At 42.3% G+C, this 27,247-nt stretch overlaps 1 protein-coding gene across 1 annotated transcript in view; it reads left to right on the top strand.

Annotated features, from left to right (window-relative positions):
* Nucleotides 1-26,351, top strand: part of LOC123245839 (nuclear body protein SP140-like protein) — a 34,644-nt gene extending 8,293 nt beyond the window's left edge. The window contains exons 6-19 of the mRNA XM_044674834.1: nt 851-993; nt 5,382-5,429; nt 6,448-6,525; nt 11,124-11,168; nt 14,252-14,291; nt 16,125-16,253; nt 17,336-17,475; nt 19,536-19,601; nt 21,156-21,271; nt 21,915-22,038; nt 22,902-22,973; nt 23,241-23,387; nt 24,206-24,298; nt 25,475-26,351. Of these exons, the coding sequence (XP_044530769.1) occupies nt 851-993; nt 5,382-5,429; nt 6,448-6,525; nt 11,124-11,168; nt 14,252-14,291; nt 16,125-16,253; nt 17,336-17,475; nt 19,536-19,601; nt 21,156-21,271; nt 21,915-22,038; nt 22,902-22,973; nt 23,241-23,387; nt 24,206-24,298; nt 25,475-25,681 (1,448 nt within the window). The 3' untranslated portion in view covers nt 25,682-26,351. The remainder of the gene's footprint in view (nt 1-850; nt 994-5,381; nt 5,430-6,447; nt 6,526-11,123; nt 11,169-14,251; nt 14,292-16,124; nt 16,254-17,335; nt 17,476-19,535; nt 19,602-21,155; nt 21,272-21,914; nt 22,039-22,901; nt 22,974-23,240; nt 23,388-24,205; nt 24,299-25,474) is intronic.
* The last annotated feature ends 896 nt before the right edge of the window (nt 26,352-27,247 follow it).

Below are 27,247 nucleotides of genomic sequence, written 5' to 3'. Positions count from 1 at the left end.
GAAGTTTGGAGAAGCTGGACATTCCCCTGCAGTAGCTAGCCAGTTAGCCCATAGGCGGTGTCTTTTATGTGCCAGGCACTGGGCTAAGCTCTGGGGATATAAAGGCAAAAAACAGCCCTAGCATTCCAGGAGCTCACCATCTAACAAGGGAGACAATTTGCGAACAACTCTGTCCAAACAAGCTACAATCGGAATAGGATATAAATGGGGATAATCAACAGAGGGTCCCACCCTACTTGGTTTGCCCAGGGTGGAGAGGTGAGGCTAGGAGAGTGGGTAGTGTCGGCCTCTGGTGCTGGGGCCAGGAAGGGTGGCCATGGAAGGAAACCTGAGAGGCTAAAGTGGTGTGACCTAAGCCTGCCTAGGAGTCTCCTTAGTGGGAACTGGGAGCTTCAATACAAGGTGTCTCTGTCTGTCCTATACCTGTGAGAAAAGGGGGCCAAGCAGGGTCCTCCTCCTTTGCTGGGGGAAGGGGAGGAGTCAGTCAAAAGGGAGCCCCTACAGCAGGCCAGAGTAGAGCAAAATTCACTTGATATCCCTCTCTTTTCTTCTCCTTTTCCTCCTCCTCTTCTTCCCTCTTCTCTCTCTTTCTTTCCCTCTCTCTCTTTTTCTCCCTCTCTTCTCTCCCTTTCTCTATTTCTCTCCTCTTTCTTTCTGTATCTCCCTCTCTTCTATCTCTCTTCCTCTCTCTTCCTCTCCTCACTTTCTCCCTCTTTCTCTACCCCACTCTCCCTCTTCCCCCTCTGTCTTCATTCTGACTCCCTATACCTCCCCCCCTCTCTCTTCTTCTTCCCCTTCTCTTTTCCCCTTCCCCTTTCCCCTCTCCCCCTTTCTCCCCTCCCCATTCTAGGCTCCTCTAAGAAGTGCATCGAAATTGCAGATGGAACTTGGCTCACCTTAATGGAGTTTGAAATCAAAGGTGGCCGTGAACTTTCAAAGAATTGGAAGAAGAGCATCTACTGTGGGGGCTACACACTCCACTCCCTCATCCAGGTGAGGCCTGCCAGCAGCTGGGGCTGACAATGTTCCCCACATCTCCACAGCCTCACCCCTTGGCCAGCCATGTCTAGCACTGCCTCTCCCTGGGTCACACTCCTGCCAACCAGCTCTGAATGAACCCCCCCCCTCACCCACACACTCGACCATTTATCAGTTAGGGAATGGCTCTCATTTTTATAAATTTGACTCTTCCAGAAAGGGATTTTAAAAAGCTATATTAGGAGGAAAAGGAAGATAAAAACTTTGCTTGTGGTAGACTGGATAAGGACAATGGACAACAGAGAGAAGAAGTTGTTCAATTATGATTTTAGCTTGTTATCTCTGCCAAGGAGAATGACTGTAGTATTGGAAATTGTTGGATAAAAATGGCTGATGGAGTGGCTATCTAAGATAAATGAGGAGATGATAAGAGAACCCCTAGCTTCTTGGAAGGAGTTCAAGTTTTCTAGCTCAGATAAATGATACCTTCAGGTTCTGAAAGGACTGGCAGATGAAACTGCAATTGATGCTGTCAAAGATATTTGAAAGGCTGGAAAATGGAAGCAGTATGTCTAGAGAAAGGCAAGTGTCCTGATTTTCAAAAGCTGTTTTTGAACTCAAAAACTCAAAAAAAGTTGACTTCAATTCCTGGGGAAATACTCTGTTGCAACATTAGAATGATGGTTGGTGAACATCTAGAAGGGGAAGCAGTGATCACAATGAGTTAGCCTGATTTTGTCACCAACAAGTCATGCCAGAGTAATCTTATTTCCTTTTTTGGCGGGATGATTAAACTATTATTAAAATAAAATAAAACTATTATTAAATTATAGATGAGGGGAATGCTATGCCTACGTTTCCCTACATTTTTGCCAAGTTTTAGAAAAAAGACTCACATATTATTCTTATCCCCTTATGGATCTCAGAAGAAGGGCTTGCAGAACTCAATGAAACTATGAGCTTTGCTACATGGGGTTACCCAAGATGGACAGGTCATAGTGGAGAGTTCTGACAAAAGGAGATTCCCTAAAGAATAAAATGGCAAACCACTGCAGGATCTTTGCCAAGAAAACCCCACGGACAGTATTAAAGCACTGAACACGAGCTTGGGCAGACTTCGGGAGAGTGGAAAACAAGGTCATGAAGAATCAGACATGATTGAATGATTGGACAACAACTATTCTTTTGGAGAAGAAATCGATGTTGACTAGATGACAATACAGTCAGTAGAAGGGATTTCCGAAGACATAGTTTAGCTAAATTTTAACAATACGTTTGATAAAGCAACTCCTAAAACTTTTAAGGAAACTATAGAGAAATGTAGAGTAGATCACTATCCAATTAGGTGGATTTGGAACTCAGGGTGACGGGACTCAAAGAATACTAGTTAATGGTTTGATATCAAGAAGGTAAGAGGTCTCCAGTGGAGTGCCTCCAGTATCCATGCTTGGCTCCGTGCTGTTTAACATTTTTATTAATTACTTGGATAAGGGCAAAGATGGCATGCTTGCCAATTGCAGAAGACCCAGGCTGTGAGGGATAACTAACACACTGAATGGCAATCAGCATCCAAAAAGATTTTGATATTTCTAGAGCACCAAATTGAATTTAATACTATGAAGTGATAGGTTTAGACTTCTTCTAGTTGGCCCTAGAGGGCAGAACCAAGAGCAATGGTTGGGGAAGGTGTTGTAGGCTTGATGTCAGGAAAAAATTGCTACCCAACAAAAGTTGCCCCAAAGGACACCAGGCTGCCCAGGCGGATGTAGTGAGCTCTGTCTCCTTGAAGGGTCTGCAAGCAGGGGCTGGATGACCAAGTGTCTGGTATTTTGTAGCATGTATTTATGTATGTTTATGTATATTTATATATGTGTATATATATGTATAAATGTATGTAGGTAGGTACATTATAAAAAATCAAATTTCCTGATTTAAATTTTTAAAAATCTGTGCCAAAAATGTGTTTTCAGAGACTTTGTATTGTTACTCGTTTGTAAGTGTGCTTCATTTAAACATGGTCCACCTGCCATCCCCAATCCATTCTCTCAAACTCCCTCTGCCCCTCCACCAAATGGGAGTGTTATTCATTTGTACAAAGAGACTTTTTATTCCCCCTTCTCTCCTGTAACACTAATTAATTTATGGAACTGTTTTTTTCTCGGTGTGGTTTTGCTTTATGTGTCCACTGGATGACAATCTTTATTTAAAAAAATACAAAAACATAACAAAAGAGATATAATCAAAGTCCCAAGCATGGTGTTTGGGGAGAACAGGCCGGCTCTGTGGCTTTCATCAGGAGATCAGGGGATATGATTTTTGCTTTCTTTTTAACCTTTAGCAGTGGCTGGCACATAATAGCTCATAGGAAGTGCTTATTGACTGAGATTTCTAAGGTTGACCTCATTGGACTGACTAGACTATTCTTGGTGACACCTATCATAAGGTGAGAATAGCATGTTATATCACATATTGGCAATATTAGTTCCACTTGGAACTGATGAACTCGATGCAAATTGAAGTGTAATTTTCTCACTTCCTTTTATGATATGGCTAATAAGGAAATATATTTTATATGATTTCATAATGATTTCATTAGCTGATATAATTTGGCTTGCCTTTTCAATGAATGGGGATGAATTGGGAGAGAGGGAGAAAATTTGGAACTCAAATTTTTAAAAAAGAATGTTAAAAAATAAAAACATAATTTAAAAAATTTAAAAATCCCTTTCTTTACCAGTTTCACTTAATTCTGATCTTTACCATCCTAATGCAATTTTTATAGGACCATACCAGGCTCTTATATTTAAACTCTGTTCTCCACCTTACCTTCTATCTTTTGTATATTTGTTTCTAAAATCTTAGTGAGTACCTTGTGCATCCCTATCAATCTGTTAAGACATCTCATTTTTCTTCCTCAGTAAAACTATTTCCCTTTGTATCTTCAGAATTTGTTCATTTTTAGTTTTCCAACCTTCCTGGACTAACTTCCCCTGTAGAATTTTAGACCATGGGATCTTATCTAACTCCTACTCCTAATTTCATAATTACCATATTGTAAGTAAACATTAAATCATCATTTGCTCATTACCAACTTTTAGGTCTTTCTTAACCTTGTTAAATTTCTGATGGATGCTTGGTCAATGGAGGCATCAAAAACTCAGTTCTGAATTCTTTAGCTAGAAAAGATTATATTTCCTAATTGAATTGAAGAAGCTTTATTGTGATGAGTATACTTGGCTTTGAAGGAAAAGCAGTTTTGGAGTACAACCCATTTGACATCCTTTCCAATAATCTCCTTTCACTTGTCTCTTTCTATTTCCTGTTCTTGCTGAGAAATTTTTCACAGTTAGAATAAGTGCTTTTTAAACATGCGAATTGCTTCTTTCTAACTGTTGGAAAGAGACTTTCTTTGCCATTGAAGCTCTGGGTTTTGTGATTACGTTACTGGGTGTATTACATAGGAGGCTTCTTTCTGTTGGGCTCCTATGATTGAAGTACAAACTCTTCATCTAGATTTAAAGCCATTATGCAATCTGACTTCAGCCTACCTCTCCAGACTGATTCCCATCCCACTTACTCCTCCTCATGTTCTCTATGTTCTGTATGAACTGGCCTACTTACTCCTTCTCTTATATAATATTCCATCTCCTACAGTCTTATACAAGCTGTCTTTCTGATTGGAATACTCTCCTTTCTCCTCTTCTTCTTATTTCAATCCCTAGCTATCATGGATCAGCCCCAGTGCAACCTCCTCTTCAAAGTCTTTCCTGATTACTCCAGTTTTTCATTTCACAATCCCTTCCTCTGACCTATCCCAAAATTACTTTGTATATAGTTTATGTTCATTTCTGTGTATACATATTGCTTTCTTCAAGCAAAATTTAAGCTCTTTGAGGCCAGGAACTGTTCAGCTTTGTCTTTAGATCCCTAGCACTTAATATATGGGTATATAGTAGGTATTTAACAAAGGTTGGTTAAATTGAGTCAAGTTGAATTGTGTTAGTCCAGATGAGATGATCACAACCTTCACTATGGTGATGGCACTGAGTATGTAGAAGAAAGAAAGAATGATAGAATTGTGAGGGACTATCCACAGGACTCACCAGGCACCCATAGGTGGAAGGTTATGGAAAAGGTGACACCTAGTCTGCCTCTGAGGCTCAGATCTTGAGTGAACTGAGAGAGGAAGTGTCCACTATAGGAAGTACAAAGTCAGAAGGAGGAACCATTGGGGGAGGAGGGAGAGGGAAGACTGTGAATTCTGTTTTAGCTGTTCATAATTTGATATAATGAAATTTGGGGATGGAAATCAAATGCAGATTTAGACATGTGGAGTGTGGGGAGTAGGGCAGAAGAAGCCACAGACAAGAAGACACTGCTTAATAACTTTTTATCCCTTTCAGAAAAAAGTTCTACCCAATCCTCCAAGAATATATGGCAAAAGAAAAAAGGTAATTATGATCTTTCCAGGAGGCCATATGGTAGATGTTTATGCTTCAAGTATTCCTAGATCAACAATGTCCAACTCAAATAGAAACAAAGGCCACTAAACTATACCTAAGAATCTCCATGGGCTGTATGTTGCCCTAGAAAACAACATATCAACATTTTTTTTCATTTTGTTAAATATTTCCTAATAATATTTTAATCTGGTCATGCTGGCATTGGACCCTACCATATTTGATGCCTCTGACCTAGGGATCCCTAAGGGTATCAAACATGATAAATGCCTACTCCTGAGAAGAATCTCTTGTATTTATTTTGTATATATGTGTTTTATACTTGGTTTCTCTCCTTATAGAATGTAAATGCCTTGAGGACAAAGTCTGTTTCATTCTTTATATCCCTAACACATAGCACAAGGCCTATCAAACAGCAGATATATAATAAATGCTTATTGATTGTTTGGTAGTTGCAGCTTAAGGAAAATGTGTTGTGAACACTACCTGATTCCTAGGAGCCAGTTATGCTTCAAACTATTAATAGGGCATAAACAGGGTTATGAAGATGTGATAGAGAAAGATCTGGAGGTCATCATAGCTGCCAAGCTAAAAAATGAGTCAGAAATCTCAATGCTTCCACACTTGCCATTGGGTAAACATCAGTAATAACACACTTAGGGAAAATAAGGTCATCTTCCTTTGAGTTGTTTTTTTGTTTTTTTTTTAACCCCTATCTTCATAGTATCAATTCTAAGAAAGAAGAGCAAGTGCTAGGTAAGGAAGATTAAATGACTTGTCCAGGGTCACACAGCTAGGAAGTGTCTGATGTCACATAAGAACCCAGGTTCTTCTACCTCCAGGCTTGACTCTCTATCCATTGTGCTACTTAGATGATCTTTCTTTGAGGTGTTGTTTTTTTTTTTTAACCTCAATTTTCACACAAATATTTCATCCTCATGTCCTACTAGTGACAGTAAATGAACTCAGAATTTAATTAACATGAACTAACTGAGTATGGTCTCTGCAGATCCTCTCTGCAGATGAAAGTGGCAGACAGCCAGAAGCCAATAATGGGACACCTACATGTCAGCCTTCACCTGCTCAGGTAAGACCTTTAATCTCAACGTGTTTAAGAAACAAATGCCTCATTGGTTCCTTCCCTAAACTTTATTTTGCTCTCTCCCAGTCTTGTGTGTTTTGTTGTCATGATCCATCTGGGAGGGAGTCCACTGCTTTATTCAGAGTCTCCAATGGTTTTTCTGAACTATCAGGATCCTCCTCTTCTATTCTTCCTTCCATCTTTGCAGGTTACAAAATTTCCTTTGAATCTCAATGAGTTCCAACTTCTCTGAAGGCTCTTGTGGGTTGCCCTTTCTCCTTTGGGGGCTCTGGTAATTACAGGCTTGATCCTTCCTTTCAGAGATCTTTCCTCCCTTTCATTTCTTCATTCTCTGTTAGTTTTCATTCTTTCAGAGGTTTTCCTAGTAGTGTCTCTTTCCTCTTTCCTTATATTTGAAACTCTTTTATCTTGTTCACATTTGTTACTCTTTAGAGATGAGGTCTGAGGAGTAGAAGGCAAGCAGAGCTGCTGATTGGAGAATGGAGTTTTCCAGGAGAGTTGTGTTGTTGTTTAGTTATTTTTCCATTGTATCAGACTTTTAAGGCCCATTGTAGGGTTTTCTGACAAAGATTCTGGAGTAGTTTGTTGTTTTCTTCTCCAGTTCATTTTACAGGTGAGGAAACTGAAGCCAACAAGGTCAAGGGGCTTGCCTGGGGTCACTCAGCTAGTGTCAATAACAACAAAAATTAGTGCTCCGTTCCCCAACTTACCACTTACAAGGAATTGTGGGTGACTTGAGAAGGTGTTGAATGTTCAAACCTGAGGTCATTCTTTATGGTGATGGGTTTTCAGGTGATCAGTTTATGGGGAAGTGGGGCACAAGGAAGGTATATTATTTGGTTTGTGGAAATCAAGCAGAGCTGCTGATGGAGAATGGAGTTCTCCATGGCATTGCAAGTCCAGAAGAAGGATACTCTAGGATGGCCCAGATTGTCCAAGGTTTGAGTTGGCTGTGGCCTGGTCATTGGAAAAGAGATCTTGGATCCTCTGGGACACTGAAGCTCGTTATCAAATGAGACAATATTTATAAGAAAGGGCCTAGCACAGTGCCTGGCACACAAGTGCTATCTAAATGCTTATTCCCAGTCCCTTCCCCTGAAGCTCCAATAATGTCAGAAAAGACCACTGGCTCTTGTCAAATGGTATCATAGAAGCCAACAATATGTGTGGGACAGAAAGACCAAGGGAAGTCTACAGCCAGAAGTGAAGACCAGAGGGCAGACAGGGAAGAATGAATAGTGTAAATTTTCTATTCTATTAAGTAGCAAGATAGTACAGTAGATAGAGTGCTGTACTTGGAATCAAGAAAACTTGAGTTCAAATCTGGCCTCAGATATTTACTAGTTAACTGTGTGACCCTGGGCAAATTACTTAATAGCTTTCAGCCTCAGTTTCCTAATCAGTAAAATGAGACCAATAATAGTGCCTACCTCTCAGGATTGTTGTGAGGAACAAATGGGACAGTATTTGTAAAGTGCTTTGCAAACCTTAAAGTGTCATAGAAATATAATAAATGGGCACTAATTATATACAAATAAATATAAAATTAAATGGTTATCATTATCACCATCATCACCATTATTACATCCCTTCACAAGAAAATAGTTCACTATATAAAAGTGTAGTTTGTATGGTACTCTCTCCTATTGAGTAGAGACTAATTACCTGATTTCCCATTCCTCCTGATGGTAAGATCTGGAAGCTAGAAGAGTACAGATCTGTCTGCTCTGTAGCTCTCACTAATTCCGCTCTCCTGACATAGTTTGGAACATTGAATATTCAGTCTCTGCCAATGAAGAGAGAATCCTACACAATTGGTCCTTGGAGGGATTGGCCTTCTGATTGGAAGGATTGTCCCCTTCTTCATTTAAATGTGACTCAATATACAACAATACTTATCACAGTATTTTAAGAACTCAATGATGGCACTGTCCAAAGCTTAAGTCTTGGGTCAGGCTTCCATGGTCATGGCTGCTTTATTTCTGTCCATGCCACATTTCCCTCCCTAATAATGATTTACAAGGGGTGGCTGCTCAAAGAAATAACTGGATCTATGGCACCACGTACACTGTGCTGGACAGTGGGCAGGGCAGATAGTGGGATGAAGGCCCTGCCTGGAGCTTAGATAGCAGTCAGGGAGATGGAGCAGTTTGCAAAAGGAATCCTAATGCAAGACAGAGGATGCAGCAAAGCCCACTAAGAAACCAGAGGCATTAATGGAGCAGGCCTTTTTTTCAAAAGATGGGGGTGAGATGACTGAAGGGAAGTCTAGGCAGGAGGTAGGATGCCACACAAGGCCCCAGCGGGTGGGGAAGATCACTGCATCTTTCATTTTTTTAGTTTCAAAGATATTTCATTTTTGCAATGACATGTAATAACAATTTTCAACACACATGTTCCAAAATTATAAGATCCAAATCATCTCCCTTCCTTCCCTGTTCACTCTCAGAGATGGTAAGCAATTTGATCTGGGTTTTACATGTACTGTCATGGAGAATATTCTTTCATGTTGGTCATGGTTTTAAAAGAATGTGCATATAAAACCAAAACCCCAAAATAAAGCCATAAAAAACTTGATGTGAAAAATGGTATGCTTTGATCTGCATTCCAGCTCCAACAGATCTTTCTCTGAAGGTGGATAGCTTTCCTTGACATAAGTCCCTCAGAATTATCACAGATGTTTGTATTGCTGAGAGTAGCTAAGTCTTTCATAGCTGGTCATTGCCTAATGTTATGATTTAAAATGATGAGGGCCGAGATCAGAAGGGAAAATAGTATTTTAATAAAAGCCATGCTGATAGAGATAAACTGACCACGCGCCTGTAAGAAAAACCTATTCCAACCTCACCTCAGCCATTTACCTTCCTCTCTCCTCGAGCTCAGGTAACTAAAGAGGAAGTTCCAAGTCACTACCCCCTACTTCAAACAATCCCTCACCTTGAATACGTCATCCAAAACCGGAAACCCATGAAACCCGTTGGACCACAGGAAATGTAGTTTTAAGGACCCCCACAGGTCCACAGAAGTTTGTCAAACACTATATTGAGGTTCAATCCTTCCAAATAGAACCCCAGGTGATTTTAACTAACACACTAATATTGCTGTTAATGAGAACAATGTTCTCCCAGCTCTGCTTATTTCACTCTGCATCAGTTCCTGCAGATCTTTCTAGCTTTTTCTGAGATCACCTTGCTTATCATGTCTTACAGCACAACAGTATTCCATCACAATCATATGCCACAATTTGTTCAGCTATTCCCCAGCTGATGGGCATCCCCTCAATTTCCAATTCTTTTCCACTCCAAAAAGATATGCTATATGGGGGCAGCTGGGTAGCTCAGTGGATTGAGAGCCAGGCCTAGAGATGGGAGGTCCTAGGTTCAAACCCGGCCTCAGCCACTTCCCAGCTGTGTGACCCTGGGCAAGTCACTTGACCCACATTGCCTACCCTTACCACTCTTCCACCTATAAGTCAATACACAGAAGTTAAGGGTTTAAAATAAAACACACACACACACACACACACACACACACACACACACACACACACGATATGCTATAAATAGTTTTATACAAGTACATCCTTCCCCCTTTTTTATGGTTTCTTTGGTAAACAGACCCAGTAGTGGTATTCGAGGATTAAAGGTTACACACAGTTTTATAGCCCTTTGCGGATAGTACCAAATTGTCCTGCATAATACTTGGATCAGTTCACAATTCCACCAGTAATGTATTAGTATCCAATTTTGCCACATCCCCTCCAATGTTTATTGTTTTTCATTACTGTCATAGTGGCTAATCTGATAGGTATGAGATGGTACCTCAGAGTGGTTTTAATTTGCATTTTTCTAATCAAGATGGATCTAGGACATTTTTCCATATAATTATTGATAGCTTTGATTTCTTCATCTGAAAACTGCTTGTTCCTATCCTTTGACCATTTGTCCCTCGGGGAATGAAAGTCATCACAACTTCACATGTCATGACCTTTTTCCTGACACCAATCCCAGCCCCAACTTGTGCTCACTTGCCCTACTAGTCACATCCATTATTAATCATTTTGTCTCTTGAGGAAGACTCAAGAGATGCTAGAGATGAGCCCAGGGAATGGTGGCTGGGCAGGCAGGTCCTCACTTAACTTTGTGATTTGTGATATAAAAAGAAAAGAACAAGTAGCTGATAAGGAGAGGAAGGCAATGACTCCTGTGGATTCTGGCCATGGAAGATGGCATTCCCTTTCTTCTGACTGATGGTGGGTTGGGGTGATATGACCTTGGGGATAGTCTGCACTGAAGCCAGGAATATGAAGAAGGATGGGACTGGAAAGGGAAATGCTATGAAGGGGCTCCCAAGATGGGGTGAGCAGGATACCAGGAGCCACATCAGGAAGTCCACAGCCAGAAGGGGAGATTAGAGAGCATATGAGGGAGCAGGGCTAGTATTCCTTCATATTAGCTGAGTTTGCATAATCTGGACACTTAAAGATGAGCATTTACATCTGAAGCAGGTGGAAATACACAGCTAGAGAAGAGAGAAAGGAAGCTCCAAGGTGGCTCTATTCATTAACTTTTTCTCCTTTTCAGAATGCATCTCAACCTGGTCCTAAAAGAAGATACATCAGAAAGGAGGTAACTGATTGTGACTTTCCCCCAGAAGTGCTAATGTGCCCCAAGAACTCTCTGAGCTCAGAACCCTTAGAGCTGGGGAGGAGGAGGGGGATGTGGTAGCTAGTCCCAAGATTCATGGGAGGAAGGACTCTTCTGCCTGGCTCCCAAGGACATTCTGAGCCAGAATGAGGTAAGGAGGTGGGAAACTACAGAGAGGGGTACATGGAGGCTCATTCAGGAAAAACTTCCTCACTCTGAGAACTGTCTGCTTGTGGAAGGGATGGTCACAGGTCCAGGGAAGAGAGGGTTACCATAGTTAGGGGTGATGCATTCCTCTTTAAGTCTGGGTTGGACTGGATGGTTGCTGAGGTCCCACCAGTTCCCAGGTCTCTAATTGTTTGGAATCTGATGAATCTCCATTTGTAGGCAGTCTCTTTTGCTGTCATTTCATTTCCAGGAAAGGAAAGGGTAAAACTTTCCTGTCTTAATAGTTAGACCAACTGGGACCAAGCATCAAGGATGATTTGTCCCCTTCATCACCACTCCCCTCACTCCCCACATGGAGGCCAATGACTGCTCCCAAATTGTGGAATGTTAGCTCACATTTAGAGCTAGCAACAGAAATAGGATTAGAGACAGGGTGTTCCTAAACCTAATTGCATTTCTCCTCCTTTAGATATTCATCCCAGAGCTCTGTTAGGGATCCAAGTGATGCTCATGGGCCTACCCCTTTGGGAGAATGGGCACTGGCTTATTACCTCCTACTCCAAACTCATGCACAGAGAGGTCCCTTCTGGGCAAGACAGCACTCCCACCTGCCAGGTCCTTCAGGCCTCTTTCTTTTTTCACTGCCCCAGTGGCTGTGCCCTCCATGGAGTCATGCCATGCAGCTGGCAGGTGATCACTCACTCAAGCCCACTCCCAATTGCCCTCCACTTATGAGTCCTCCCTAGGGAGATTGAGGGCTCAGGCCATGTTGACAAGACTGGCCTTCCCCCTGGCTGGGGTACATGTTTCTCTGATTATATCTTTAGATTTGTAATTGATGTCTTGTGTTTTCAAAACTGAGATCATGTAGTAGTAGTCTTCTTCCCATTTCTTCAGTGATGGCACATGTAGCTTTCTTGTGCCCCTAGGCAAGATTCCATTGATCTTATTGATGATCTTAGACAATGACCTCTCAGAGAATGCGGTATTCTGGGGCTCACAGCCAGACAGAGCATCCCCAGAAGAATATTGGTGTTACATGTATGAGAATAAATTAAACAGACACAAAATAAGAATCGGTTTAGAGTTGGGGAATGGGCTAGCAATACCACTGATTCAAAGAACTCTCAGAAGAGGATGCTTCATTTATCAGTGCTAGTCTGGGGAATAGCTAGATGGCTCAGCAGATAGAGAAGCAGGCCTAGGCATGGGAGGTCCTGGGTTCAAATGTGTCCTCAAACACTTCCTAGCTGTGTGACCCTGGTCAAGTCACTTAACCTCCATTGCTCAGCTCTTTCTCCTCTTCTGCCTTAGAACCAATACACACTAAGACAGAAGGGAAGGGTTTTTTAAAAAATCAATACAAGTCTTTGCCAGCTCTGAAATCATCTAAGAAGGTTGCCCCAAGAGCTAAGATGATAAGTGACTTGGCCCCTAGCCAGCAGGCATGAGGGGAGAGGTTAGCCTGATACCAAATAAATACAAGGTTATTTTAGAGGGAAATATCAGCAAGGAGGGAGAGAATGAGGAAGCAGATTAAAAAGGCGTCTAAGGTAGGCTCTGAAGGGAGCCCGGCATTCTGGTAGAGTATGGAGGACAGAGAGGAAGATAGTGCTGTGTGGGGGGAACAAAGAGAGGCCAATGTGGATGGACCTTAGAATGTGGGGAGAGCACTAATGGAGGCTGGGAAGAGCTGTAAACTCCAGAGGGATGCTATTGATCCTGGTGGCTTATGGTAAAGTGAACCTGAGTTCAGAAATTTCCAAGAAAGTGTTTCGCAGGAAGTTGATATTAAACACGGGTTTTATTATTAAAAGGCTCAGCAGTGAGTGAACAGAAGCATGTACACACACTCTCTGTGGCAATATAAATAGAGGTTCTCCCCAGGAAGGCAAGAAACTCAGCTCGAGGGGGAGGGAGACACGTTGGAGACATGGAAATAGGCTCAAAGCTGGGGTTCAAGAGGCAAATGTACGTCCCCTAAGAATGGGGGTTGGTGGAGAACCAGTACCCGGCGCCAGATGTGGGAGGGAGCCTTCCTCGGCGTACCCAGTCATGCTAGAGAAGTTCTTGGAGTCACTTCGCAATATCAGTTTGGGGTGTTACAGAACTCCTAAAGGAGTCAGTAAAAACCAAGTCATTAATCAGGAAAGAGGTCGGTCCAGTCATCATCCGCTATGGCAGAGCCAGGCACCCAGATAGAACACAAAGTCGGAACCCTGGGGGGGCTCCGGAGACGGTATCTCTGGGAGGATCCCCGCGCGAGATGGTTCTCCAGAGAACAACAGAACTTGGGGGGCCGAGACTCCCTTTGGGGAACCCTGCACACACACATTGACAGGGTGCAAGCAGGCTTGGGAAAGAGGATGCAGCCAGCAGCTGGGGTACCCGGGAGTGGTCTACTACAATGAATACAAAAGGAAAGAGCCAAACCAAGGGCTGGGCTGCCTGTGGGAGAAGCTACCTAGACAAATAAGGGTACTTAACATTGGACTGTGTCCACTAGTCCGGCCCAGACTGGGGTCACCAAACCAGGTCTACTGTTCAGTCTGAAACAGGTGAGTTCCCGGGGGCAGGACCGTTGTGAGCTACACGCTGAGGAGCATGTGCGCCACCACACATAGCTTCGGGCTCCTCCTCATGCAGGCGCAACACGGAACCAGGGGGAATCGCCACGCCTCGATATTCCAGGCTAGACCCTGGGACGGCTGGCCTCTGCCTTCCGTATTGTCTTCAGGATTGAGGAGGAGAGGGCAAAAGGTCCTGGCACTGGGCTTTGGGCACTGGGCTTTGGGTGTAGGAAATCCACATAGGTCCATTCCCTAAGGAAGAATCATTCTGCATCGTGCATGAACACACCCTGACGGGCATCTCTGTTCCATTGTTTGCCACTCCAGGTAGCAGGAAAGCCACATTCGAGCCTGCCCCAGTTACCAGGTTAGTATCAATTTTTAACTATGTAAGATTGGCAAAAGGAACAGATTGTGACTTGGGATCATGAGCACACTTGAATATTCCTCACTGGTGGCGGCATTAAGGGTGTGTTATAATGATTATAGCTAGGATCAGGAGAGCACTTTTTTCTTTTTAAATATTTTTCTTTTTTCTTTTTTAATATTTTCCCATGTTTATACTTTATATATATTAACTGAGTTGATCTTCACAACAATCTTAGGAGATAGGTGCTATTATTATCCCCATTTTACAGATGAGGAAATTGAGGCAGATGGTAGTTAAGTGACTTGCCAAGGGTCACACAGGATATAAATTCAAGTCTTCCGTAATCCATATGCATCATGCTCTCTCCTCTGGTCCACCTAGCTGCCTACGTAAAAGAAACACATTTATGTGAATGTATGAGCCACAGCAGTTAACATGTGGGAGGGATGGGGAAGCAGCAGCTTTTGCCAGTAATACTGACAAACACATCAGTCTCTCTCTCACTCTGAGGCTTCCTATATGAGTCACAAAGTGCTTGGTCTTGACAGGAGAAAAAAACAAGAGAGTCCCATGAGAACATTTTTTGTGACAGCAATGATGCTCTAGGGAGTTCTGTTTACTTTTAAAAATTTTATTTAAAATACATTTAACTTTTAAAAATTATTTAAACTAAATTAAATGTTAAAAGTTCAATGAAACTAAATTAAACCTTTTACTAAAGATGAATTTAAAATTTTAACTTACAAAAACCAAATGAAACATTTTAATTTATTGAAAACAATGAAATGTTTTAATTTATTAAAAACAAATGAAATATTTTAATTTATTCAAAACAAAGTAAACTTTAAAAATTTACTAAAAATAAGGCTCAAATTTTACTCAAATTAAAATTTTTAATTATTTAAAAATAAATTAAACTTTAAACAATTTTATTTAAAATAAATTAAAATTATTTATATTTTTATTTTCTTACTCCGAACCTGACAGTCATCAATAAACATGAGCCTTTTCAATATATTTGACATGCACAGAAGAACAAGGAAAGAGGATTGTGCAGGAGACCATAAGTCAATACCACACAAAGTTTGTTTTTAAAAAGAATGTCTTAAGGTGGTTCAACACACTTTCAGGCTTGCCCTGCTTGTCTTCATCTTCTCTGGAACTCCCTTCTGCTCTCTTCTATGTATAACTAGCTAGTTGACTTTCCCTGTGTTTCCCTTCAGTATCCATCTCTGGAGACTGGGGGTGTGCTAGACTGTGCTATCAATTTCCTTGGGGTCCCACACCTATAAAGTTCTGTATCACAAGGTCAGTAACACCCCTTTTCTTATTCTCCATTCCCCTCTTCTTTCTTGTTCTCTCATTCTCTTTTCTCTTTCCTTTATATTTCTCTCCTTCCTCTGTCTCTCTTTTTCCCTTTTATAATCCTTCTATCTCCATGCACCCTTATTCCCAGCATCTTTGCTTTGGCCATGTTGGGATATGCAGGGGACTTATGGCAACCTTTTGCTTGCCTCAACTATTCTATGGGATCTTCACTGGATTTATCAGATGGTGGCCATGAGTTTTGTCTTTTGGAAGGTCCAGTTTGAGTCACTTTTTTGTAACATCTCCAGTCTTCCTTTGTGCTCTGGCAATTTCAGTGAAATGTCACTCCCAGAGGGAGATGCCTGTTGCTTCAGAATTTCATCCGTGGGAAAGTGAGCTGTCTTGCCCAGAAGGCTGTGATCCTTCTTTAATCTCAGTACAGTCAGGGCTAAGGATGGCTGGGGATTCTTTGGTGCCCCTGAGCATTAAACCAGCATCCTCACTTTTATTTTCTTGTGCTAGAGAGCAGTCCAGTAGCAGTTTCACTGGCCAACCGACCGAAGTATCTGGCAAGACTCCAAGCCAGAGACTGTATTTCTGTGAAATGCCAAAGGGGCACTGGGATTTTGTACAAGAAAAGATTTGCTTCAGGTGAGTTCTCAGACAGGCAGCTGGGGTGTCCTTCAGGGCCTTCCTAGCCCATTACACAGTATGGTCTTTGGTTCTAACATCCTCCAAGGGACGTCACTTGCTAGATTGAACCAGAGAGAAAACCGAAGGAAAAGTGAGTGATTCGTTCAAAGTTCTCCATAGCATGAAGGTTTGTTGTCTTATGGTGTCTGGGTCCATGGATGGCACAGCCGTGAAGGTAAGTGGGTTGGCTCTAGGGTGGGAAAATTCTAGAAACAGAACTTAAGTGACACTATGGTGTCTCCATGGGACCATGATTATAACATGACCCTGTCACTGTGGCAGAGACAATCTATGCGGATTCCTAGGACTGAAAATTACTATCAGGACAAACCTGGGGCAGTTCTGCACCAGCACCAGCAGAACTACCATGCCCGTCAGCCAGGGTCCTCAGAAGGGACCGATCCTGGCACCACCCTGCCGAGAAACAACAGAGGACCAGGCGTAGCTTTAGCCTTGCTAATGGGGAGAGGGGTGTAGTGAAGTGGACAGACCATAAGTGGATGAGAAAGATGGTGTCTTACATTTAACAAGTCTACACAGTTCTACTAGCCTCGCTTGCAGGTCACCCCTCAAACTGCTATTTGATTCCTTCCCATATTTAACATTATCCTTCTGAGCTCTAGGGTAATCTAACAACAATAATGAATAAAATTTAATAAATTATTTAAATTTAATTTAAATTTTAATATAAGTTAATAAAATTTGGATTTCTCAATTAACAACTAAGCCCAGAGCCCCCACGTCAGTTTATCAAATATTATTTATTCAATAAACAGGAGAAACAAATGGTAACTCATTTCCAGGAGGGTATAGTTAAAATGCCTAACAACTGGAGGGGGCCCGGAAATGTATGCGGGACAAACTTTTAAATTGAATCTGCATTATTAACATTTTCTCCATAACTTCTTAAGTCTAGATAACCAACAGAACACAAAATCAAGCTCTGATTTTGAACAGATGGGCTGCGAATCCTGAAGGCCAAGTCTGAGGGGCTGCCGAGTGTTCCTCCTCTTCCTAGTCTCTTTCTCTCTCGTTTATAGTCGATCGGGGGAAATGCATCCTCACAGAGACACAGTGGTGTACCCCGGCCGAGTTCTTGTGCCCAGACACTGAGATGGATCTTGTGTCCTGGACCCACAACATCTTCACTGGCAAACTGTCCCTGCAGAACCTGATTGAGGTAGGCTCGTGGACCCAGCTCCTCCCGGGCTCTGGGCACTCCTTGCATGCGTGGGAGGAGAAGGATCTGAATGAGATGGCACGAGGCCACGGAGAGGCTGGCAGTGGGCCGCGAGCATCCTGTGCCCCAGAGCTCACTCTCTTTTTCTCTCCTTACTCTGAGTCAGAACTTGTCTAGCTTGTGGCTCTCTCCCCCTCAAGACCCTGAAACAGTGTAAACTGATCCTCTAAGACAGGCGCATGTGTTTGAATGGGAGCTAATGACTGACTAAGAGAGGGCAATCCTGTCATGGCATATCCTGCTTATTTCTAAGCTACATTTTTTATCCTGTGATTTTTTTTAAACCCTTAATTTCCATCTTAGAATCAATACCATGTATTGGTTCCAAGGCAGAAGAGTAGAAAGGGCTAGGCAATGGGGGTTAAGTGACTTACCCAGGGTCACACAGCTAGGAAGTATCTGAGGTCAGATTTGAACTCCCATCTTTAAGTCTGACTATCTACTGAGCCACCTAGATGCCCGCCCTGTGATCTTCCTGACAGAGAATCCTACCTTCCTTGCCTTAAGTGGGTCTCTAACATAAACTATTGGCAATAGAATGTCACCTCAGAACCCCCTAAGGGCAAAGATCATTTTGCTTCTGTCTTTTGATCCCCAGTTTGTTCAGTCATATCTGACTCTTTATGACTTTGTTAGGGATTTTCTTGACAAAGATGCAAGAGTAATTTGCCATTTCCTTCTCTGGCTCATTTGACTGATAAGGAAACTGAGGCAAACAGGATTAAGGGACTTGCCCAGGGTTAAGGGACTTAAACCCATGGGAGATCCTGGGTTTAAATCTGGCCTCAGACACTTCCTAGCTGGGTGACCCTGGGCAAGTCACTTAACCCCCATTGCCTCAGCTTCACTGCTCTTCTGCCTTAGAACTGATATCCAGAATTGATCTAAGATGGAAGGTGAGGGTTTAAAAAAAAAAAAAAAGCAAAGGTAAAGTGGTTCTCCATTAAGCTCATGAAGAACTAAAAGGTTGTCTTCCCTTTAACAAACTGAGGCTGGACGTTGGGGAGGAGAGCTCAGGTCCTCCCACCCTGGGAAGAGCTTATCTGTCCCCGCAGAAAGCTTCCTTGTCTCTGGCCTCCAGAAACTCTACAGGAGGGTCTCCAGGTCCATGATTCTCCTACAATAGCTTCAGGAGCTATAATGATGAACCCAGTAAAAAGGACTCCGACCTAAAATAAATAGGGCTCATCTTCCCTGACAGGAGTGGCCGGAGGATTGTCTTCTAGTCATTTCAGTCTAGGAAGGGCCTCCCCGGACAGCTTTTCACATTCTAACCTCTGATCAGAGCACTGGAAAGGACATTGAGTCCATCCATCCAACAAGCATTTCAGGAAGCCCCTCACAAACTAAGTGCTGGGTACCAAGCTATATTGTGGGGACACAAAGACAACAGTGAAGCAGTCCCTGCCCTCCTTGAGGCTCTGACGTTCTGCGGGGGGAAGCATGGTCAGGGTCCCCCTGAAATCCCGAGAGAATGGGGAAGGACTTGCAAGACCTCGTCCAGGATTCGGCCATTCCTAACTCCTTGACATGGCGTTATTGCTACTCAACCCTCTGATGTGCTTCTGCCCAGTACTTTGAGCAGCCCACATACTCCAGGGTGAAAGACTTGAGCCCAGAGATTCACACTTCCTAAGGTAACCCCAACACAGGGTCAGCTGCTCTAGTTTCCCAGAGCCCTGATGCTCTCTTGCTCCCCTTGCTTCTGATCCCATGCCTTTCCAGACCTTGGAGCAGGGACAGATGAAGGATACGAGCCCGGGAGCCTGGATCTTCGGGTAGCTCGGCTCCACTCGAGTCCTTGAGCGTGGCTTTGACTTTCCTCTCCGGTGGGTGAACAGTTTCAGCAGCTACGTCTGAGGAAGATTAGAGCACAAGCTGGTCAACACAGGGTCAGCTGTTCCACTCGCCCCTTGAAAAAGAGATCTGACCAAGGAAGGACATTGTGCCCCTTAGCTGGTACCTCCCTCAGTGCCACTCCATCTTCTTCTCTCTAACAGAACAAGATTTTGAAACTTCACCCCGACAGCTGCACCTGTACCATCTGTAAAGGAGACTATCCCTTCGTAAGTTCCATCTACCTCTCTTGTCCTGACATAACTGTGTCCATCTGTCAGCACAGGAAAGCCAGGCTGGAACTTCCCCCACCTTCTCATTTACCCATGAGGAAACTGAGAGCAAGAGAGGTTCATTTACTTAGCCAAAGTCACCCCAACGAGGCAGTAGAAGAGCCAAAAACAGAAGTCAGGCCTCTACACCTACACTCCAGAGCCCTTCCACTGTACTTCAGTGCCCACCTCATATCATCAGATGCACTGAATTTGTTTTCTCCTGAAGATATAAAAAATAACCCCCATGCATACTTTTGTTGTTCAGCCCTTTCTTCATGACCCTATTTTAGGTTTTCTTGGCAAAGATTTGAGAAAAGTTTGCTATTTCCTTCTCCAGTTCATTTTACAGATGAGGAAACTAAGACAGAGTTAAGTGGCTTACCCAGGATCACAGCTAGTAAGTATCTGAGGCTGGATTTGAACTCAGGTCTTCCTGACTCCAGGCCTATACTCTATTCACTGCACCACTTGGCTGCCCAAGCATGCATCAATATTTGCAAAGTATGCAAAGCACTTTATAAATATTATCTCATTGGATGCTCACAACGTCCCAAGGAGGTCAGTGCTATGATCATTGCCATTTTACAGATGAAGAAACTGAGGCAGATAGAAGTTTAGAGACTTGTCCTAGGGTCACACAGTGACTGAGGTAGGGATTCAAACTCAGGTCTTTCTAATTCCAAAACTACTCTTTCCATTGCCTCACCTGGCTGCATGCCAAGGTTGTCAATAATGCCAAGGTTAATCCGTGTTTAAGGGAATGCCCCTACTAGTGAAATCATCAATTCCTCAAAAAGTCAGGTTCAATTACTGACTACTGCCATGTATTTATAACATGGCAGGCCTGTGTAAATGTGAGTTGTTATTACTATATCTACATTTTTTTAAAAATCAGCTCACGAAACTGTAAATTTGTTTTATGCCATTTATGTCAACTAAAAGAAGTATACCAAGAACTTAAAAATTGGTCAAGTCATTTGACAGAAAAGTCTGTGAGATTGCTGTGGTGCAGTGAAGACCTGGGTTTGAATCTGTTGCTTGCTCCCTATATGTCCTCTTGAAAAATCACCAAAGTTAATTGGGTATTTGTTAGGGACCTACCACCTCATAAATGTCATTGGATGTTGGTGGGAAAGGAATCTCTTGTTCAAAAGCAGAAAAAAAGGAGGGGAAAGGTTAGCATTATATATCAAGAAGGTAACCTCATGGGCAGTGGGGAGTATGGTAAAAATCAGTGGAAGCAACTGCATTATTATCAGTGAAGTATACTACAGATCACTGGGACAGAGAGAGGATATAGATGAGGAGTTGGAGAAATCTCACAAGCCTGGCAGAGAGGCACTCACTCCTTCCTATCTCATCCAACTGTGTGGTTTCCTCTGTATTTCCTTGGTCATGGAGTTTATCTTATCTTTATAGGAGAATTCAAGTGCTTCCATGAGTATAAAATCAAATAATTCCAAAATCCCTCCAGATTCACAAGTAATGTCTTCCCTCTCACTTTTTCAGCCAGAGAATAGTGATGACTGTTTTGTGTGTGGAGAGGGAGGCTACCTCTTCTGCTGTGACTCATGCCCCAAATCTTTCCATGAGAACTGCCATATTCCCACTATTCCGCAGACTTGGTAAGATCATAGACTCCAACAGGCAGAGTGTCTGGATGGGGAAGGACTCCTACAAGTGTCAAGTTTCCAGGATCCTTGGCTATTTACCCTTTCCCCATTTCCCCAAAGGTGTAATTATGCTAACCATCAGGAGTAATATAGAGACTCATGTATATTGGCATAGAAGGACCACATCGAAGCACACAGCTCTTAGTTTGGTCCATCGTTATTCAGAAAATTGGGATGGGATGGTGGGGCCTAATATGCCACAGTTGGCCAGCATCAGGACCGTGACTCCATTAGGAGTCTAATGCTGCCAGACCCCCAGATCTAGAGTGAATTTACCATTGGTCCCTTTAGAGAAAGAGAAGGAGATGCCCATTGTATCCCTAATGAGTGATGGTATCAGCAAAGAATCTAGTTCATGGACCCAGGGGCATAGTAGAGTATCTACTATGGTCCTCAGACATGATGGAATAAGAAATGTGGAGTCAGGAGTCAGGAGTTAGGGAACTACAAAAGCACACTCCTGCCTAGTTTGTTGTCCTCCCTATCAGGTTGAGAGTGAGCTCCTTGAAGTGTTTGGCCTCTTTCTGTATCCCCAGCACTTAGCACAAATAAATGTTTATCGACTGACTAACTGATTGTTTCTCTGGCCTCTCAGGGCAGAGTTCATTTGCACCTTCTGCATAATAAAGAAGAATAAGGAGATGAGAGGTCAAAAGAGTAACCCCTCCCAAGCGGAGTCCCAAGTTATAATGCAACCGATGAAAATTGAGCAGCAGATGGTGAGTCAGGATGCCATCCTTTGTGAAGGTCAGGTCCTTTCCATTCACAGTGACCACCAGTCCCTCCCTCCCTCCCTCCCCCTTTCTTTCTTTCCCTCTCCATCCCTTCCTCTTTCTCTGTCTCTGTCTCTCTGTCTCTCTTTTTTTTTCTCTCTCTTTCTCACACACACACACACACACACACACACACACAGAAGCTGGTAGGTAGAAAGGAATTGGAATAGCCCCATTTCACTTAGACTCTACATCTGTCTACATCTCTATCTTTAAGGATGAAGGTGGCTTTCAGCCCACTTTCAGCATCTTCCAGATACCAAGAATTCTTGTGTTGTGGACAGAAAATGCCCCTCCCTCCTCTAGGATAGAAGTCAATAAAAGGGCTCATTTCAGCCACTGTAGCAAGCCAAGACAAAGAGAAGCACCAGTGTCTCCATGAAGCAAATGAAAATCAGGTTCAGGCTACTTCCCCACAAGCTCTCAGAGTGTACAGAAAATCCATAGTTATGCTGGGTTTACAGCCATTGAGCCATTGGCCTTGGGGGCAGGAGGGAAATACTCCCTATTTATATAATACTCTGCTCATCTATTATTGACCTCAGGGCCCAAGCAGGATGGACTCTTTGCTTTGGCCAGTCTGAAATGGTAACTAGCAAATGAAGGCCAAAGTTGGAGTTCAAGGAGAGCCCATTCATATGGAAATAGCCAAAGCTTCATCTCCAATGGAGTCATTTGTGTCACTGCTCCTTCACTGGCATGTTTCAGCTTGACAGTGAGTGTATCAGATCCCTAGCTCTTTGGAGACCCTGGGTGACACCTCCCAGTTGGCCCAGCTTTATCTCACACACAGGTTTCATTTTCTGCAGAAATGTGAGTTTCTTCTCTTGAGAATGTACTGTAACTTGGAAAGCGTCCCCTTTACCAAAGATCCATGCCAGGTAAGTAACAGAGATTTGAATAATAATCTGTATCACTGAAGACCAATTGATTAAACATTCATTAAACCTCCTCTGCCTGCCAAGCTCTGTGCTGGGCACTGACTGCCTAGGCAGTAGAACAGAATGGGTACCCTGTAGCCAAGTGCATCTGCCAGTACCTTGGGTCCCCTGGATTCCCTTGGTTTCCATGTGGGGCTGGAGTTTCAGCAGGAAGTGATGGAACCAGCTGCTGGACTAGCACTCATGTCCCTTTCATGTCTTTTTTAGCAAATTAACAACTATTCCCAGCGGATCAAAAACCCCATGTGGCTGGACCAGGTGAAGGAACGCCTGAGAACCGAGACTTACAACATAGTAGAGGGGTTTGTCCTGGATGTACGCCAGATTTTTAACAACTGCAAGAAATTTAACAAGGTAAGAGGCACTGCCTGCTCCCTGATGACCTGGCATCCTAACCCTGGCTCTTCATTCTGACTTCCCTGTACTGCTGCCCATCGGTTCTCTCATCTCCCCTTTACCTACTATCTGCTTAGACTACTCAGATCATAGATCAGAGTTCTCAAAGCTTTCAAATGTCATTTGTTTTTGTAACATATCAATTGTAACATCAGGATAAATTGCTCCCTTCACTCTGCATCAGTTCATACAAGTCTTCTCAGGTTCCTCTGAAACCATCACATTCATTAGCTATATTCATATACCATAACATGTTTGACTCTTCTCTAACTCAAAGGCATCCCCTCTCTTTCCAGTTCTTTGCCACCACAAAAAAAAAACACAAATAAACAAACAGAGCTTTTATAAATGTTTTTAATATATGGTTCCTTTTCCTCTTTCTTTATCTCTTTGGGATATAGGCCTAAAACTAGTGTCACTGAGTCAAAAACCAGGTACAGTTTAATGATTTTTGGAATAAAGTTCCAAATTGCTTTTCAGAGTAATTGGATTCATTCACAACTCTGCTAACAGTGCATTAGAGACGCTGTTGTTCATATCTGGAAAGCCTGTATTCACGTCCTACCTCAGGGCAAGTCTGACCCTGGGCAAGTCACTTACTTCTGCCCGCCTTAGTTTCCTCAGCTCTAAAATGGGGGGGGGGGGGCAGAAAACAAACAAAAAACAAAACAAAAAAACAACAGCCAAGACCCATCTCTCAGTGTTGTTACAATGATCAAATCAGATGATATTTGTAAAGTGCTGGGGTAATGTCAGCTATTTTCTTTTTCTTTCAGAACAACTATTTTGGTCTTCTGGGAGCAAAGTTGGAGGCAGAGTTCGAGAAGGATTTCAAAGCAGTCTTTGATATTAAGGAAGCAGATAAAGAGGTCTGATGAGTGTTTCCATGACTCCCTGGTCTTTAGCTCCTCGTGATGTTAGATGTGGACCAATCCATCCCTGAGCCTCTGCTTCCTCCTTGGTTGGGAATAAGAAATCTTGAGTCTCTCTTAGGGCCTCAATGCCAAGGAGCAGCAAGATTCTAATCTCTTTGTTAGCCTTCTTCATTCTGGCCCATCAGTCCTTAGCTTTACCAAAATCCTAGCAGGCTTCTCTTTTCATTTCATTTCTAAGCTTTTCTGGCTGGTTCAACAAGCATTAGGACAGAAAAACAAGGTTGCCGATAATAAAAAGATATTTTTTCCTCATTTCCCAAGCACTTACTAGGAGATGAAGCTAAGATCACAAGCAGCACATCTTTTAGATAATATTGCTAAAGACTTAGAACTTCCTACAAACTTATTAACTCCTTCCTTACAGTAAACAGAAAATTAAAACCTAAGGTGCTAGCTAGCAGCTTCATTAAATTTTGATCCAGTATAAAAAATAATACTACAACCAAAGCCAAAAATAAAGAGATATTTTTAAATGGTATATATATATATATAAAAGAGAAATTTTATATAAATCATGACAATTGAATAAACTACTCAAATACCTATATGGAAATATTAGAAATGAAAAATTATACGTTTTATGGGAAAAATCTAGCATGTGTCATTACACCAAATGCAAATTGTACACTAAGCATTTCCAAATCTTTAAACAAAGTAAATTAGTAATGAAAGGATAGTCTAGCAACCCATCCCACAGCTCCTGCCTTACCAGCCCAAAGTGAAAAGTTTATTATGAATGTTTTGCAGCAAAGAGAAAACAATTAAGCATTTTCCTTGACTTTCGGTATAGAAACAACTGGAAGTTTGAAGCCATCATCAATCCAGATAACATTAGTGGAAACAACCCCCATCAAAATTATTAACCCTTTTTCTATATGAATTGGGAAGAAGTGCCAAATAGTTTAAGCATTATCAGTGAGTACTGAAACTCAGAAAAGACTGGAAAATTATTGGAAAGAAAAATTGGTAATCATTTATTAAAAAAAAAAGGGAAATACCATACTATATTTATACCGTACTGTATTTGAAAGTAACATTACCAGATCCAAACCTATCAAATTTTTACAGAATTATAACATGGGAGTCAAGGTTTTGCTTTTATTCACACAGGAAATGAATGAGCCTGGATCCACACCACCAAGACGGAGCAGCAATATGATGCAGCAGAAGACTGTCAGGAATGATGAAGTATGGAGAATACAAATGGACACCCCAAGGACTCAAGCCATGAAATCCATAACTTGGGGACAAGTCAAAATTCATATGGCAGAACAATCCCTAGAGGTGACCAGCCTCCCCAGGATTGATCTATCTTAACTAAGCCACTTCTCAAAAAAACATTTACCCAATTTTATGTTAAGTGATTATATCACCCTTTGTTTTAACCCCAGCCCAATCCAAAGAGCCCCATCCATCGCATCTGTAACTTATCATATCATTCCCCTTTCACAAACCCTTTTCTTGTCATTCTTCTAGTACATACTCCTGATCCCTGGTAGTCAGACTCAAATATCTATACTCCACTTCTACTTCAGATAATAAAAAATTGACATCAAGCATTTACTTCAGCTTTGTTTGTCTGATAAGAGAGGAGCAGATTTAGCGGGCAGAGTCTGAAAAAGCCCCTTGGAGCAAAGCTCTGGGAAGCACAGACCCTCAGAAAAACTGAGGCCATAGCTCAGCTGAAGTTAAACATGTAGCTCACTCCTCACCTGAGGTCTCAAACCTGTCCTGCTGTAACTGAATGTTCCTACAAAAATCACTGATGTATGCATTCTCTGAGAATCTGGTTTAGATGATTACACATTAACATATTGATTTATTAACCTATAGAAAACTGTTTAGATTCGATGAGGTAAGCCAAATCCATTGTACCACCTTGTAAATCATTGCCTTTTGTTGTGCATGTGACCTAAGCTCTTGGCTTGTTTCTACACTCTCTATAAAATGGAAAACACAATCAATAAACTTTACCACTGATCAGCAATCAGCTCATAGATGGTCTTCCTGATCCCAAGTCTATTTCTCATCTCCTCCACCCCGTCTTAGGGACCCTTCAGTAATCTGTGTGAGCAGGATTCATCAGACTCATCAATTCCTATGATGTGCTCAATGTTGCCAATTAAACATTTCCCCCACAAAGAAAAGTAAAGCACTTTTGCTACACTCCCCAAATGTCAAAAACAACTCCTTGTGAGCCCTGTATAAATGGAGATTTTGAACCTTGGAATTCATCCCCTATAAGTCCCTTAGTTTTCCCAAAATTCCCTTTAATCTCTCCTGCACCTCCACATTTGTGTGGTCACGTTATTGTTTTATAGTTGGCTGTAACTCCTCCCTCTCTCTCTCTTTGGTTCCTGGGAGTGAGCTGGTTAGTACCTTTTAGTTAGTCTTTTTTGTTAGTTTATGATTAATAAAAACTTTATTAAATATAATATTTAGTCACTGATTATTAATTTTAAAATCCACATCCCATTAGCCTGAGATTCCTGCTTTTGTTAATTCATCCATCCATTCATGAACCAAATACTTACTTAAAGGAACCCAAGACTGATTGAGAGCTAACCCTACCCTCTAATTTTACACATGAGGAAAATGAGGCATGAGAAGGAATGCATTTGACTAAAATCACATGAGTAGAAAATGGCAAAGCCAGAATTCTAACCCAGGTCCTGTGTTCTTTCCACAACTCCATACTGCCTCACTGCATACCCACCCAGGCAGGGTCCCTGCCTCAGAGGGCTTGGGACATCCTAAATTCACTTGTTCTCCCAGCACAGACAGTAAGAAAACCATACTTGATGGGACCCTGACAGCTTGGAGCTTCTTTGGGGACTCTTAGGAGGTTTCCAATTCCTAGCCCACATAGACACTGAATGAATA

This window comes from Gracilinanus agilis, chromosome 4 (assembly GCF_016433145.1).
Source record: "Gracilinanus agilis isolate LMUSP501 chromosome 4, AgileGrace, whole genome shotgun sequence".
Taxonomy (NCBI): Eukaryota; Metazoa; Chordata; class Mammalia; order Didelphimorphia; family Didelphidae; genus Gracilinanus; species Gracilinanus agilis.
The sequence above is the reverse complement of the archived record's forward strand: the minus strand, read 5'-3'. Positions and strand labels throughout refer to the sequence as shown.